Source organism: Mesoplodon densirostris, chromosome 5 (assembly GCF_025265405.1).
Source record: "Mesoplodon densirostris isolate mMesDen1 chromosome 5, mMesDen1 primary haplotype, whole genome shotgun sequence".
NCBI classification, from domain to species: domain Eukaryota; kingdom Metazoa; phylum Chordata; class Mammalia; order Artiodactyla; family Ziphiidae; genus Mesoplodon; species Mesoplodon densirostris.
Window position 1 is genome coordinate 82,728,790 of NC_082665.1, and position 15,516 is coordinate 82,744,305.

At 40.8% G+C, this 15,516-nt stretch overlaps 1 protein-coding gene across 3 annotated transcripts in view; it reads left to right on the forward strand.

Annotated features, from left to right (window-relative positions):
* Positions 1–3,593: 3,593 nt before the first annotated feature.
* The window catches only part of RSRC1 (arginine and serine rich coiled-coil 1), a 449,373-nt gene continuing 437,450 nt past the window's right edge, over positions 3,594–15,516 (forward strand). The window contains exons 1-4 of one of the 3 annotated variants that reach the window (XM_060099068.1): positions 3,596–3,754; positions 8,279–8,400; positions 13,844–14,039; positions 14,337–14,462. In XM_060099068.1, coding sequence (XP_059955051.1) covers positions 13,846–14,039; positions 14,337–14,462 — 320 coding nt within the window. In that variant the 5' untranslated portion in view covers positions 3,596–3,754; positions 8,279–8,400; positions 13,844–13,845. Of the gene's footprint in view, positions 3,755–8,278; positions 8,401–13,843; positions 14,040–14,336; positions 14,463–15,516 lie in introns of all 3 variants that reach the window. The other 2 variants (XM_060099069.1, XM_060099067.1) reach the window with 2 other exon arrangements.

Here is a 15,516-nt window from a genome sequence, read left to right on the forward strand (position 1 = left end):
CCTGGGGGTGGGGGAGTGGGGGTTGGGAGGTAGGGGTGATAGGGAGAGAGGGAGTGAGGGGGAGGGGGAGAGAGAGAGAGAGAGAAAGTGAGGGAGAGAGAGAGAGATTGAGATTGATTAAGGCTGGAGTACAGGCTGGCTGGGGCTGGAGTGTGAGTGAGGACAGTGAAGGGGGACCAGAGGGAGTGGGAAGAAGAGGCAGACAGTCCGGGTTTTCAGCTACCTCGGCCGCCTGCGCTCTTGGCCATTAATTCAGGATGACAAGAATCCATAATTAATTTAATTAGGCGTGGATTTTGCGTTGGTGTCACGGCTTACTTAAACACTAGGGAGCTGGACTTATTCCGCCGGGGCGTGGTCAAGAGGAAACTGACAAGTGCGCGACTCCTGGAGTCAATAGGGTATCCCGACTTGGCATCCGACCCTATGTCCTCGCCGGGCGTCAGGGTGCAGCGCAACTGCTCGGCCCCGCATTGCTGCCCGGCAACCCTGCCCTGCATCAGGCGCCCGGGACCCCAGTTCTGCATCCTGACCCGGTATCCCGATCCTACATCCCTGCTACCCCGACCCGAAACCTTGTAGCATCCTGGCTTCACAACCCTGCCGAGTCAGGGTCCTTTACAGTTTCTCAGGCGCACGCAGCTCCTTTCAGGGGCTTCCGGGCCCGCGGCCAGAGCTGAGCCTGGGTCTTCACCAAACTCCCTGCCCCGGGGAGTCTGTGATTCACCATTATTCGCGTCCTGGAGACCGAGCCGACTCCTCTACGGACAAACCCTGCTCGAAGTGGCTGGTTTGTTTAACACATTTCCCGAGCAGCTGTTCCCTGACAGATTTCATTTTAAAGTATTTCCTTAGCGCTTGGTCAAGGACAGTTTGACTTCGTTCCCTCTTTGAGGTCTCAGGACCCTCACCCTTCTCCCTTACTCTTTGCACCCGGACCCCTCCCACAATGAACTACAGAAACTCTTCTTTAGCATCCCGGGAAATATTCTAATTGATTTCCTAATTTTGAAAAGAAAATGATTATCCCTCTTTGAGTTTGAAAAAAAATCGATGTTAAGTTTGGGGCCCATCTAATTTATGTACCGTGGATTATTAAAAAAAAAAAAAAAAGCTCGCCGGGGGAAAAGCCCCTCTCAAAGCTACGATTTAAAATATATTCCTGGACTATTTACATCGAAACTGTTATATGGAAGGACACATCTATATTCCTGCGTCATTTGTCCGTATTGTGCAGGACAAAGCTTGCTGTGAGAATTGTGGCCATATATATATACCCCTCACATAAGAATATTTACATATGAAAAAAAGAATATTTACATATGGAAAGTTATATTTACCTGAGTGTGTAAACAAATATACCTCTTCAAGTGTGGCTTTGGGGACATTTTTGAGTAGTCTGAATATTAATGCAGTCTTTCTGATGTTAAATGTAACTTGTTCGTTTTCTTGGATCTTATACTCTGTAAAAATAAAAGCAATTATAGAACTCTGATTCCTATATCTTCCACCCACTGGTTAAGGCATTAACACAGAGTTAACGGATCATTTGAGAAGTTCCATCAAAGCAACTGAAACGTGTAAAAAGAGAACACAATTACAACTTAATACATTAATGTTTCTAGAATGTATGTAAATAGAAGCTATACGTAACTTTATGTCATACCACACTACTCAGATTAACATATTCAGTTAGTGAACTTAATGAAGATGGAAATCACACTCTTTAGAATTGTTACTTTGCCTTTTTTCTCTTGAATTCTAAAGTTTCTTTTTCTTCTTAAAACATTTCATTTATTGCTACTTTTAGGAAAAACAGTTAAGATCTTTAAGTTTCCAGTATCAATAGTTTTTAGGTATCAGTAAATTACACGAGTGTTTGCTTTTTATTACACTACAAAAGAGACTCAAGTACTCACTTTCCAATGTTATATGAATTTAGAAACATGATTTTACAGTTAGTCTTGGGTTACTATTTGTGACCACTTTACTCCTGATATTATTAGAGGGGAATAACTATAAAACTTTAATCCTTTATGAAAATCCGTTTTTAAGGTTATTTAGCAGAATGACAAATAATAGGGTCAGCTAAATAGATGTGGTGCTCAAATAGCTCTCAAACTGAGGTGTCAAATGTGTATTCACAAACAGCTCCAAAAACAGCCACTATTAAAAGTCTGGTAAGGGATCAGGAGGCTCACCAGCTACTTTTTTTGCCCTTTCGAGCACATGACTTTTAAGTCTGAACTCAAAATCCATCTACTAAGTTTGAGGGAAAGATGAACACTTTAAAGTTAATTAGGGAAGACTTGGATACAATAGTTGTATAATTCACACGAAATAGATTTTCTCATAGATTTTTCTGGCGTGTTGCTCTTAGTATATTTACAAATAGTGGCGTTCCTATGAGATGGAGCTATGAGAGATCTTTAGTGTCTAACCACGGATTCCTACTGGCCTAAGGGAAGTTTAGTTTAAAAAAACCCCACCAAACCCTGGTTTTGAAATCATATACTAATAAATGCTCACCAAGTTCAAATGATGTTTCTTTAAATAGCAAATATTTTCCAAAGACAAGACACTTCAAAATGCATTTCTAGTAAAACCAACCAAACAAACAAACAAAAAATTGAGAGTAAAGTTCAGTTGACAGCCTGCAGACAGATATACAGTTTCCAATAAAATTCAGGACCCCAAAGGTTCATTTCCACCGCCCCTCCACCGGCTCTTGAATTATTTAAAATAAGCATGTAGGGCTGTAGTTAAGCTTTAAAATGGTTCCTCAAAACAGGTTAGTTAAGGTACAGTCACTTATGAGAAATAAAATTGTGGAGGTGATTTTCTCCATCTCAAATGTCTGTGGAAAACTGTAGCTTGGGTATACAGGAGTTGTGAACGAGTTGGTTCTCACAGTCGACCCAAACCAAGGCCAACAATTTACCTCCTTATCGATGCTTACTTATAGTAAATAAGGAAAAAATGATGTTCATGCAAGGACAGATAAAGTCCTATGAGTTACAGAAAATGCTGAATTGCTTTCATTTGTATTGGTTTAAATAACAACAACAAAACCCCCTATACATTTAATTTATTTTCCAGAAGAAACCTCCTTTCCCTGCCTTGGGCAGTTTTCTCCCATTCCGCAACCAACCAGTTACTTTAATGTGAGAAAAAAATTTGCGCCCAACCTGTGCCTTCACCTTCAGGGCAGAAGAAACGCCGACTTTTAATGCATTTTTGCAAATAAATCATTACAATTTAATCACACACGACTCTGACGCTATAAAGACACACTCCCATGATTTATTATTGTTGGGCCAGTTTCCTCCTCTCCCAGCGTGAGATAATCGATTTTGCTACGTGTGGGTGTCTATATAACTTCCTATAATGCAGATTGGTTTACTGATTATCTGTGACGATAACGACGATTACTAAGGCAATAATACTTTTCAGTCCCCACCTTTATTGGTTTTTGGTAGCAAGAAACTCAAATAATCAAGCAAGCAAAACCAACACCAAACAAAAAATTGGCGGCGTGACAATCTACTCCCTCGGCACTCCTAACGCCTGGCAGCCTCCATCGATGCACTCGAAAGCTCGGCTGACGCTGCCTGGCGGTGAAACCAGGAAGGCGGTGAGCTTAAACTGAAGTAAGTTCTGTGGACGCCGGCGGCGCCCAGATTTGAAGAAACGTTTCCAGATCTGCGGCGCTTGTAAGTCTACGGGAGGTGTAAGCCCGAAGGCCGGAATCCAGGTAATGCCCGCGTCCGGGGCCTGAGAGGCGGCTCCTGCAGCCGAGGGGTTCCGAGGCCCTGCTCCGGCTTGAGGCGGCGCGGGCCTGGCGCAGTGTGTACGGGAGGCAGCAGCAGCGGCAGCTGCGGTGGGTGGTGGGGGTGGTGGGGGTGGTGGTGCTGGCCCGGCGACGTGCCGAGCGGCGCAGTGCGCAGGCGCCTCGCACCTGGCGGAGTCTGACCTTTGAGGACCAAGCTGGGGCCTTAGGGGGTGGCAGCTATCGGGTGGTACGCGGTCGCAGGCCTCAGGCTAGGCCCTGAGTCTCGAGGTGGTGAGGGAGAGTTAGCCACCTGTTCTCCGCCTCCGCTCCTCAACACCTCTCGCACCCCTACCCACACCGCCAGTTCCTGATCCTTGATAGCTGCTTTTGGGTTTCTGGGTTCGTTTTGTAAGGGGTGACCGGTGCTTCGTCAGTAGCTATAGGTAGCGTGGAGCGTGAGGGAGGCTGCAACCTGGCGTACTCCGTCCCACCCACTCCGTTGTCTCTACTTTAAATCCGCCTCCCCTTCCAACTCCGCCCTCCCTCCCCCTCCCCTCCCCCACCGCCACATCACCCTCCCCCCCCCCCCTCGCTCGCTGAGAGGAGAGAGAGTGCTGGGTGAAATACACTTTCCTTCCTTAACAAATAAATATACTCGCCTTAAACGCTCATCTGTTTTCTTGACTTCAGGACTTGTGGCCTTGTGGTCATAGCCCAAGAGCATATGGCTACCCTTAAACTGTTTCCTTTGGTGAGAGGTTATAATACACTGTTATACATGTTGCCTGCTCTTGATTTTAGGTCATCCTTAATTTCTCTTTTAGAGGTTGTATATCTTTAAATGCACAGTGGAGGCCAATTTTTTTTTCTTTTTTGCATTTTCAGAATTAGCAGTAACTTATTTGTATTTCAACTAACTAGGTACTAGGTAGTTAAATAAATTAAAATGTCTCGTGTTGTCACAAAAAAGTATTCAAGTTGTCATCTTTGGACTTAACCATAAAAGCTCTATAACCACCATAAAAGCTCTGTAATCATAAAAGCTCTAAGTGAAGGAGGTACGCAGAGTTTTCAGGTTTAAGGATTGGAGCAGATATGACAGGTGCAGCCCTGTGAGGAAACTGGGTATCCTTTGAGAGCCCCTTTAGCCCTAGAGTCTATAAATATTCACTTTATTTGCAGACACAGGAGATTTCCTGCTAAGTGGTAGCACTTTATTACTGTATGTTCTTCAATAAGAGGGCTAAAAATGTTTGAAACTGAAAAAGATAAAGGCAGCTGGCACCTGTTAATTGGCCTTACCAACTTTACTAGTCTCAGCAGAGTTGTGTTATGAGTTGGAATACTTGTGTAATAAGATTGTTGTATTAGATGTATAGGTATATTTTCTGCCTTCATTTTCACACCAGTGAGAGGAAATTCCTATGACTGATAATGTTTTTTTAAAAAAGATGCTAGTCTGCGTATTTTTAGTTGTGCTGGGAGGAGTGTTTTGATAATTCTGTATCTCTTGAGTTTTGCTTTATTTTGCTCATTAAGCTAGAATTTTACCTTAGTTCTTTTTTTGCCTTGGGTGGTTCTGTGCTTGTTTGTGGATTTCTTCCTATGCTAAATGGTGTTAACCCCGTTTTTACTTTTCTCTACCTCTTTGAGGTGGATTTCCCATTGAAATGACCGTTCTTCCCCCCTCCCCTTTGGTCATGTGTCCAAGATCAAAAAGATTATAGTTTGATATACTGTGAATGAGTAGTGGTGAAATAATTATAAACTGTCATGTCCTTTAGGGATCTTTGTTCTCTCTTAACTGCCTGCTTTCTGAAAAAGATAACTGCTTATTCTACCTTTATTGATTACGAGACAAAGGAACTACTTGTGTGTGCTTTTAAGCTCTCTTTTGAGTGAACACATTTTGGCTCTACATCTTCAATCGGTCACCTAAACTTTACAGTAAGATATTTTTGTAAATTGATGTCCTACTGTAGTCATTATGTCATGGCTTCAGTTCTATAGTGGGAGTAGTTGGATATGGTTTGAAACCGTGAGACTACAACCAGGAAGTAATAGAGGCTAGAGTGAGAACAGAAAGCTGAGAGCCTTAGGAGTTGTGTCCTTGTGTTGCCTTTTCTGCTTACAGATAGATTGAAAAATCGTTAAGTTCTGGGATTCCTAAAAATCTGTGCTCAATTCATCATTTCTCTTATCGGAAAGAGCTATTAATGGGTCTTTCCATGTGTTATACCTTACCAATGGAGTTAAATATAAACAGTTCTTCCTTACTAGGAGTGTGTGATATAAATTGACCACCATGACTTGAATGAGCAAATATATTCAATTATATGCTAGTGACATTATGGAAATCCAGAGGTAAGTATGAATCTAGGGAATTCAGTACTGTCATGGATAGAGAAGACAGTTTTTGGATCTACCTCTGATTTGTTCTTAGTGTTCACTTTCTTTTCTGAACAAATACTTGAAGTTAACTATAATAAAGAAATGCAGTGGCTTTTTGCTTTCTCTTATTGAGATTAATTATACTTCAGCATGATTTTTTGAAATGTAAATGTGTTACTTGAAAAAATATTTATAGATTTATGACAGTGATTTTTTAACTTTTTTCACCCGGTTGCTCTAAGGAAGGATTTTATATCTTCCATTAACTTTTATGAGTTAATGTAACCATTCTTCTAATGTGGATGAATTATGTTATTTGATATTAAAACAGAAAAAATTTACACCCATCTCTCAATCTCTTTTTTGGTCACCAACAAGGTACATAATTAGATGTATGTCCTTTTCTTTTTTTTCTACTTCTTTATGCCTTCTATAGGGACTTAATCAGCTGGACAAAAATGGAGAATGGAAATGACTGTGGGTAACTTAGAGTAGTGGGTCTCACAGTTTTTAGTTTTAGGATCACTTTAGATTCTTAAAAGTTACTGAGAACCCTATGAACTTTTTTAAAGTATATATTTATTTATTTGCTTATTTACTTTGGCTGCACCAGGTCTTAGTTGTGGCATGCGGGATCTTTAGTTGCAGCATGCATACGAGCGAGATCTAGTTCCCTGACCGGGGATCCAACCTGGGCCCCCTGCATTGGGAGTGTGGAGTCTTATCCACTGGACCACCAGGGAAGTCCTGAGGACCCTACAAACTTTTATCTACCTGGGCTATATCTAGAAATATTGCCTTACTAGTAATTAAGCCAGAAAAATTTGAAATATTTATTAATCCACTTAAAAATAACAATAATAAATCCATTACTTGGTAACATAACATTTGATATGAAAAATAGCTATATTTTCCCAAACAAAACAAACTTAGTGAGAAAAGTGGCATTATTTTTCATTTTTGCATATCTCTACTATCTGGCTTAATAGAAGACAGTTGGATTCTTATATCTGCTTCTGTATTCAGTCTATTGTGATGAGTTTTTTGAATGAAGTATATGAAGAAAATCTGGATTCACACAGATATGAAGAAAATCTGGATTCACACAGATATGTTGTTGGAAAAAGTAGTATTTTAATAGCCTTTTCAGATAATTACTTCTTTAATACTACTCCAGAACTTGACAAGTAGTTTCTTAAAGGTTGGTTACAATGTGTTATTTGAAACTATATCAATGACCTTTTCATGCTTACATTAAAATCTATTGGTCTGGGCTTCCCTGGTGGCGCAGTGGTTGAGAGTCCGCCTGCCGATGCAGGGGACATGGGTTCATGCCTCGGTCTGGGAAGATCCCACATGCCGAGGAGTGGCTGGGCCTGTGAGCCATGGCCGCTGAGCCTGCGCGTCCGGAGCCTGTGCTCCACAATGGGAGAGGCCACAGCAGTGAGAGGCCCGCGTACCGCAAAAAAAAAAAAAAAAAAAATCTATTGGTCTGTCTGGCACTGTGAATGGATTTTTTACTCATATATGATTCTGTGACATCATGCATTGGAAAATACTGGTTCACTGAGTTATGCATATCTTCCAGATATTGACACCCTTCATTATATAATATTAAAAAAATTTCCATATGTTAATATCACCATTGATCTCATCAGAGGAATCTTTAAGTGCTGAGAAGCTGTCAATCTCATGGTGACAAATACAAGTTATCCAACATTTTGATTTTTGCTTGAGAGCTCAGATTTTATCATTGGCAACAAATTGACACTTTCCTTGAAGTGAAAGACTCCCTTAATTCATTTTTGAGAAGACGTCTGTCAAATACCCAAGTCTGAATAATCATAGTCAGTTCTTTAAAATAAATAGTGTTTCAGGATAAAAGCAGCTAGTTCAACTTGTAATTCAGCTGCACAAATACTTTTCTCAAGATAACCATCGTTCTTCACTATGCAGCAGCAGTTATGTGTATTTCCTAACTCATCACACAGAATATTAAGATGTGTTCTCAAGCGTTGAAATTTAATAAAATTAATGACTTTTACTGCTTTATCAAGGACATTCCTAAGTGAAACTGCCTTTTTATTTATTTTTTTTATAAACTGTGTGTTGCAGTGAAGAATTCAATGACTGCTAGTACCATTTGGCCCCATTGCCTTGATTCCCATTAAAGCACCAGCAATTTTGCCTACCATTGCTTCTACGTTATCAGCGCAAAAGTCAACACAGTGAAAAAGGTAAATCATGTTTTAGTATTATAATAAAAATAGTTTCGACTTGTTGGATCCTCTGAGGTCTTAGGACCCCCGGGGTCTAGAGAGCCACTGTGAGAACTGCTGTTAAACTGGAATGTAAGCTCCTTGAGGGCAAGGATTTTTCTCTCTTGTTCATTGATGTATCCCTTATACCTGGGCCTGCTGTAATCCTGGAACTTTTTAACCTATCTCAAGTGTTAGACCATTTGTTTTCTGAATCTGGGTCATCTTTGTTCACTCTCTCCTTTTGGTAGAGCACATCCTTCAGTACCTTCCTAAAAAAGGGTGAGTGTGAGGTGTAGTTTTGAGCCTTTGCATATCAGAAAATGTCTTTATTTTGATCTCATATTAGATCTATGATTGGGCTGAATATAGATTGTAGTTTGAAAATAATTTTCACTTAGAATTTTGAAGGCAAGTCACCATGGTTTGCTGTGTTGCTGCTGAGAAGCCCTGTGCCTTTTATTGTGATTCCCCATTTTTTTTATCTTTAGAAGTTTAGGATCTTCTTTGTATTCCTCATTTCTAAAGTTTTATGGGGTATGTCTGGTGTAAGTCTTTAAATTCATTGTCCCAGGGATTTAGGGCAATTCATATCTTTCAATTCTGGAAATTTTTTAAATTATTCTTTGGATATTTTTCTTTATCTCTTTTCTATGCTTTGTTTCTTTCTGGAATGCATATCAGTTAGATATTGGACTTCCTGGATTGATCCTCTTTTACCTTCTGTTTTTTTATCTTTTTATTTTTTTACTTTTCATGAGTGCTTTGATAGTATCTTCTAAGCCTATTGAATTTCTTAGAAATTATCATTTGTTTAAATTTTAAGCTTTGGGCTTCCCTGGTGGTGCAGTGGTTAAGAGTCTGCCTGCCGATGCAGGGGACACAGGTTCGTGCCCCGGTCCGGGAAGATCCCACATGCCGCGGAGCGGCTAGGCCCGTGAGCCATGGCTGCTGAGCCTGCGCGTCCGGTGCCTGTGCTTCGCAACGGGAGAGGCCACAACAGTGAGAGGCCCGCGTGTCGCAAAAAAAAAAAAAAAAAAAAAAAAAATTTAAGCTTTCTCTCCTGTTCTATGGATGTACCTCCTATTCTTGTTTGCTGGATCATCTTCTCATATATTTCTGAGGATATTAACTGATTTTTTTAAACATTTTCTGGCATGTTCCTGGTTTACTATGAGTTGCTTTTTTTTTTTTCTGTTTGGCTTCTGTCTCTCATGATGAAGTCTTTCATCACATGATTGATTTTCTTTTGTTGTATAATTACTAAAAAGTTAACAAAAAAAGTTTGTAGAAAAAAAGTTTACTGTGGGGAATTCCCTGGTGGTCCAGTGGTTAGGACTTCTTGCTCTCACTGCCAGGTGCCTGGGTTCAATCCCTGGTCGGGGAACTAAGATCCCACAAGCTGCATGGCGTGGCCAAAAAAAAAAAAAAAAGAAAACGTTTACTGTGTTCAAGGTTTGGGCTTGGTTATAATACTTTCATAATACTTATATATCTTCTTCCAGGTACTGTTTAGTTTTTGGAGAAAAGAATCCTATATCTGAATTCTTGGATCCAAGCACGCAAAGGGCTATAGTATTTACTGTTAGATTGTAGACTTTCACTTAATCCCTTTAACTTTTAGCTGAGCATCTCTCTGCCCTCTTTTACTGTGCCCCTGGACCTGGTGCTTCACTGTTTCATCATTTTTCCAAAATAAACCACCTCTCCTGCTGGGATTGGGGAATAGTAGTCACTTATCTGTGTTGGATGGCAGGGGGGACCTGGGAGATTACTTCTTTTACAGGCTTTCAACCAATTCCCTTGTTTTTTAGTTCTGTGTCTCATTGTGCCTGCTGTGGTATCTGGTGTCTCGAATTCCTGATCCTTTCTGATTTTTGCTATGTGAATTGGCTTTTCTCCTGTTGGAACTCTCTGCAGTTGCTTGATGTTCAGCTTTCTTAGCTCTAAATCCTGCATCTGTTTTTCATTTACTAAAAATTTGTTGACATATCTTGTCTACTGTTCCTGTTGTTTTCTCCTCTGGTCTCTTTATCCTTGTGCATTTATGCTTTTTTATCTTTTACTCTAATTTTAGTATTTGTTAAACCAGATAATAAATAAAAACTCATCTTAATTTATATGGTTATTTGTGGGTAAAGAAAATTCTTAACTGTTTAAAGGTGAAACCAAGAAAGAAAGAAAGAGACAGGAAATAAGAACAGTTAAATGATCACTATTACTCAATTATGTACAAATTTCTTAATGAAAATACACAGACACAGAGATGTGTGGTTACATATGGTATATAATAGATATATGGATATAAATATGTAAATGGATATTATATACACACATTTAAATATATATATGTATATATGTACATATATACTATATGTATATGTAGGATTTCCTAATCATAGTATTTTGAAAGCTGGAAAGGATCATGGTGATCTTATATGCAGTGCACTTTTGTTTTCAGTGAGGAAACTGGCTTAGATATGCTAGTGGTTTACTGAACATTTCAAAACCAAGTTTTCCCATTGTTTTGTTGAACTGTGAAATGTTAGAAATGTGAACAACTTTGAGGTTCAGAACTATATTTAAAGTCTAATTCTGGCTCCAGGTAAATAGCTTTAAGTCTTGAATTGAGTTATAATAGTGATTTTTCAACTTGTATTGCATTACAGTCAGGGAAGTGATGGCTCACCTGGTTCTGAAAGCAAAGTTGTAATTTAATGTATTGCTTTTTTTTTTTTTTTTTTCAGTATGTGGGCCTCTCACTGTTGTGGCCTCTCCCGTTGCGGAGCACAGGCTCCGGACGCGCAGGCTCACGGGCCCAGCCGCTCCACGGCATGTGGGATCTTCCCAGACCGGGGCACGAACCCGTGTCCCCTGCATCGGCAGGCGGACTCTCAACCACTGCGCCACCAGGGAAGCCCATATTGCTTTCTTTAGAGTAATGATATTTAACTTAATTTGAGTAAATATTAAAGGAAAGTGTGAGATTTTTGTTTATCTGATCCATGAAGTATTTATCCTAACTATTATATAAGATGGATCTTGCTTTTATGTGACATTGAAAGATAGCTAATATTTTAGTAAAAAAATAAAATTGTGTATGGAAATATAACTTAAAAGTAAGACAAGTAAGCTTCTTATAAGCTAAGTTAATGCCTAAATATAAAAACCTTATATTCTATTTCTGTAATTTTTTTCTTTTGTATACCAAATATACAAATATACCATAGCCATATAGAATATAATTAAAAAAGAGAAAATTTACCCAGTTTCCTCACTTAAATATTATCAGTTGTCTTCATTTTTGCTCTTACTTATTTATACATAGTTTCTTAAATTATAGTCTCTGTACATGCAGTTTTAAATAATGCTATAATGAATATCTTCATGAATATATCTTTTAAGAAAAACTTTCCAGATATATTCCTAGAAACAGGATTGCTTTGTCAGAAAAGCAGCAACATTTTTTTTTTTTTTCGGTACGCGGCCCTCTCACTGTTGTGGCCTCTCCCGTTGTGGAGCACAGGCTCCAGACGCGCAGGCTCAGCGGCCATGGCTCATGGGCCCAGCCGCTCCACGGCATGTGGGATCTTCCCGGACCGGGGCACGAACCTGTGTCCCCTGCATTGGCAGACGGACCCTCAACCACTGCGCCATCAGGGAAGCCCAGCAACATTTTTTTTTTTTTTTTTTTTTTGCTGTACGCGGGCCTCTCACTGCTGTGGCCTCTCCCGTTGCGGAGCACAGGCTCCGGACACACAGGCTCCGCGGCCATGGCTCGCGGGCCCAGCCGCTCCGCGGCATGTGGGATCCTCCGGGATCGGGGCACGAACCCGTGTCCCCTGCATCGGCAGGCGGACTCTCAACCACTGCGCCACCAGGGAGGCCCCCCAGCAACATTTTTATGACTCTTTATTTAAATTGCTTAATTGCTTTCTGGAAGGATTATATTACCACTTTATATAGATAGTAGTGTAAAGAGTTGGCTTCATTTTTGGTACTTTAGTTAACAGTACTTCATCAACTTTGGTACATTATTTAACATTTCCTCCCTCAAATTTCACAAGTGACGTTGATTCAGTTTGGTTTTTTAAAAAATTTATTTAACTTTTATTTATTTATCTTTGGCTGCGTTGGGTCTTCGTTGCTGTGCGTGGGCTTTCTCTCGTTGCAGCAAGTGAGGGCTACTCTCTGTTGTGGTGCGCAGGCTTCTCATTGCAGTGGCTTCTTCTGTTGTGGAGCACGGTCTCTAGGTGCGCAGACTTCAGTAGTTGTGGCATGCGGTCTCAGTAGTTGTGGCTCACGGGCTCTAGAGCGCAGGCTCAGTAGTTTTGGCGCACGGGCTTAGTTGCTCTGTCACATGAGGGATCTTTCCGGACCAGGGCTCAAACCCGTGTCCCCTTCATTGGCAGGCGGATTCTTAACCACTGCACCACCAGGGAAGTCCCAGTTTGTACATTGTTGATGGTTAATGAGGTCTTTTTTTAAAAAATATGTTTATTTATTTGGTTGCATCGGTCTTAGTTGTGGGAGGCAGGCTTCTTAGTTGTGGCAGGCAAACTCCTTAGTTGCAGCTCATGGGCTCCTTAGTTGTGGCTCGCTGGCTCCTTAGTTGTGGCATGCTGATTCTTAGTTGTGGCATGCTAATTCTTAGTTGCAGCATGCATGTGGGATCTAGTTCCTGGAACAGGGATTGAACCTGGGCCCCCTGAATTGGTAGCATGGAGTCTTAACCACTGTGCCACCAGGGAAGTCCTCCAGTGAGGTCTTATCCATTTAAAATTTTAGAATTTTCAGTTAGAAAAATGTAACTCTAAAAGATAATAAAATATCTTTTATCTTTAGGGAAATATGAGAATATAGGAAGTTGATCCCTAAACCAAATATCATATAATTAACAATAAATGCAACTTAAATTATGAGGAAATTGTTATAATGAACTGTCCTCAGGGCTGACTCTTTCTAGGAAACATTGAAAAAATTTAGGACAAGTTTACATTGTTCATAAATTGTAAAAACAGTTAACTGATAGAGCTAGAAGACTGTACTAGAGCTGTTTCTCGTCTTGTTAAGAAGACTTGTACATTTAAAATTTTACTTTAAGTAAGACAGTTAAATTTTTTTTTTTTTTTTTTTTTGAGGTACGTGGGCCTCTCACTGTTGTGGCCTCTCCCATTGCGGAGCACAGGCTCCGGACGCGCAGGCTCAGCGGCCGTGGCTCACGGGCCCAGCCGCTCCGCTCTGTGGGATCTTCCCGGACCGGGGCACGAACCTGTGTCCCCTGCATCGGCAGGCGGACTCTCAACCACTGCGCCACCAGGGAAGCCCTTGAATTTTTACATAGTTAAAAAAATTCCTGTATTGAATTTCATCCATTGTGCCATTATGTTAGAAATAATTTTCTTTGAATTTAAACCTGTAGAAATGGGACGCCGATCATCTGATACTGAAGAAGAAAGCAGAAGCAAGAGAAAAAAGAAACACCGTAGACGGTCTTCTTCAAGTAGTTCTTCAGATAGTAGAACATACAGCCGAAAGAAAGGTGGAAGGAAATCAAGGTCAAAGTCAAGATCTTGGTCCAGAGATCTTCAGCCTCGCTCGCATTCTTATGATAGAAGGTGACTTTCATAATTTTACTTATGTAGTAGTGAGAGTAACATTCTTTAGAGTTCGTATGTTTCTGTGCTTTTAATTTTTCTGGATAAAACACTTTTCTCTTTGTGGTTATATATTTATGAGTCTCAACCCCCAAAGGGTTTTGTTTTGTTTTGTTTTCCCCCAGGCCCAGTGCATGGGTCTTCATCCTTTGTCTATTCTTTGTAGATGGGAAGATACAAACTGGTATAGTTCTCATACCATATTAGTATCTGATAATATTTGGGAGGCAAGTAATATTTGATTATATTTTATTTCAGGCGCAGGCATCGATCGAGCAGTAGCTCTTCTTATGGCTCTAGAAGAAAACGAAGTCGAAGTCGTTCAAGGGGTCGAGGGAAATCCTATAGAGTTCAGAGGTCTAGGTCAAAAAGCAGAACAAGAAGGTATGCCATATCAGATATTTCTTGCTTTGTAACACACTGTCCCAAAATTTAGTGACTTAAAGCAATAATCATTTCTTTTTTCATAATTTACAGTTTTGACTGAGCTTAGCTAGCAGTTCTTCTGCTAGTCTCATCTGGGGTCACTTATGTGGTTCTAGTTATCTGATAGCTTGACTGAAACTGGATGGTCCAGTGTGGTGTCATACAGTATCTGGCATTTGGTGCTGGCTATTGGCTGTTGGCTGGGGGTCCCTTAGTTTCCCTGTGGCTTCTCATCCTCCAGTAGGAATGGCTGGGCTTTTTCACATGATAGAGGAAGTATTTCAAGAAGAACAGAAGTTGCAAAATCTCTTAAGGTCTAGCCTCAGAAATAACCCAGTGTGTTATGGAGTGAATGTTTGTGTTCCCCCTAAGTTCATATATTGAAGTCCCAAGCCCCAGTGAAACTGTATTTGGAGATAGTGTCTCTATGGAGGCAATTAAAGTTAAATAAGGTCAAAAGGGTGAGGTCCTAATCCAATAAGGCTAGTGGCCTTATAAGAAGAGAGAGAGAGATCTTTCTCTCTCTTTGAGCACATACTCAGAGGAAAGGCCATGTGAGGACACAGTGAAAAAGTGGCCATCTATAAACCAGGAAGAGAGCTCTTATCAGGAACCAGTCAGCTGGCATATTGATCTTTGACTTTATAACCTCTGTGAGAAATATGTTTCTGTTGTTTAAGCTGCCCAGTCTATGGTATTTTGTTTTTTTTTTGTTTTTTTTCTTTTTGTGGTATGCGGGCCTCTCACTGTTGTGGCCTCCCCCGTTGCGGAGCACAGGCTCCGGATGCGCAGGCTCAGCGGCCATGGCCCACAGGCCCAGCCGCTCCGCGGCATATGGGATCCTCCCAGACCGGGGCACGAACCCGTATCCCCTGCATCGGCAGGCGGACTCTCAACCACTGCGCCACCAGGGAGGCCCTGGTATTTTGTTATAGGAGCCTGAGCAGACGTGATGTCACTCCACCTGCATTTTCTGGCTGTGCTCAAGGGCAAATAATACAGAGCATAGCCT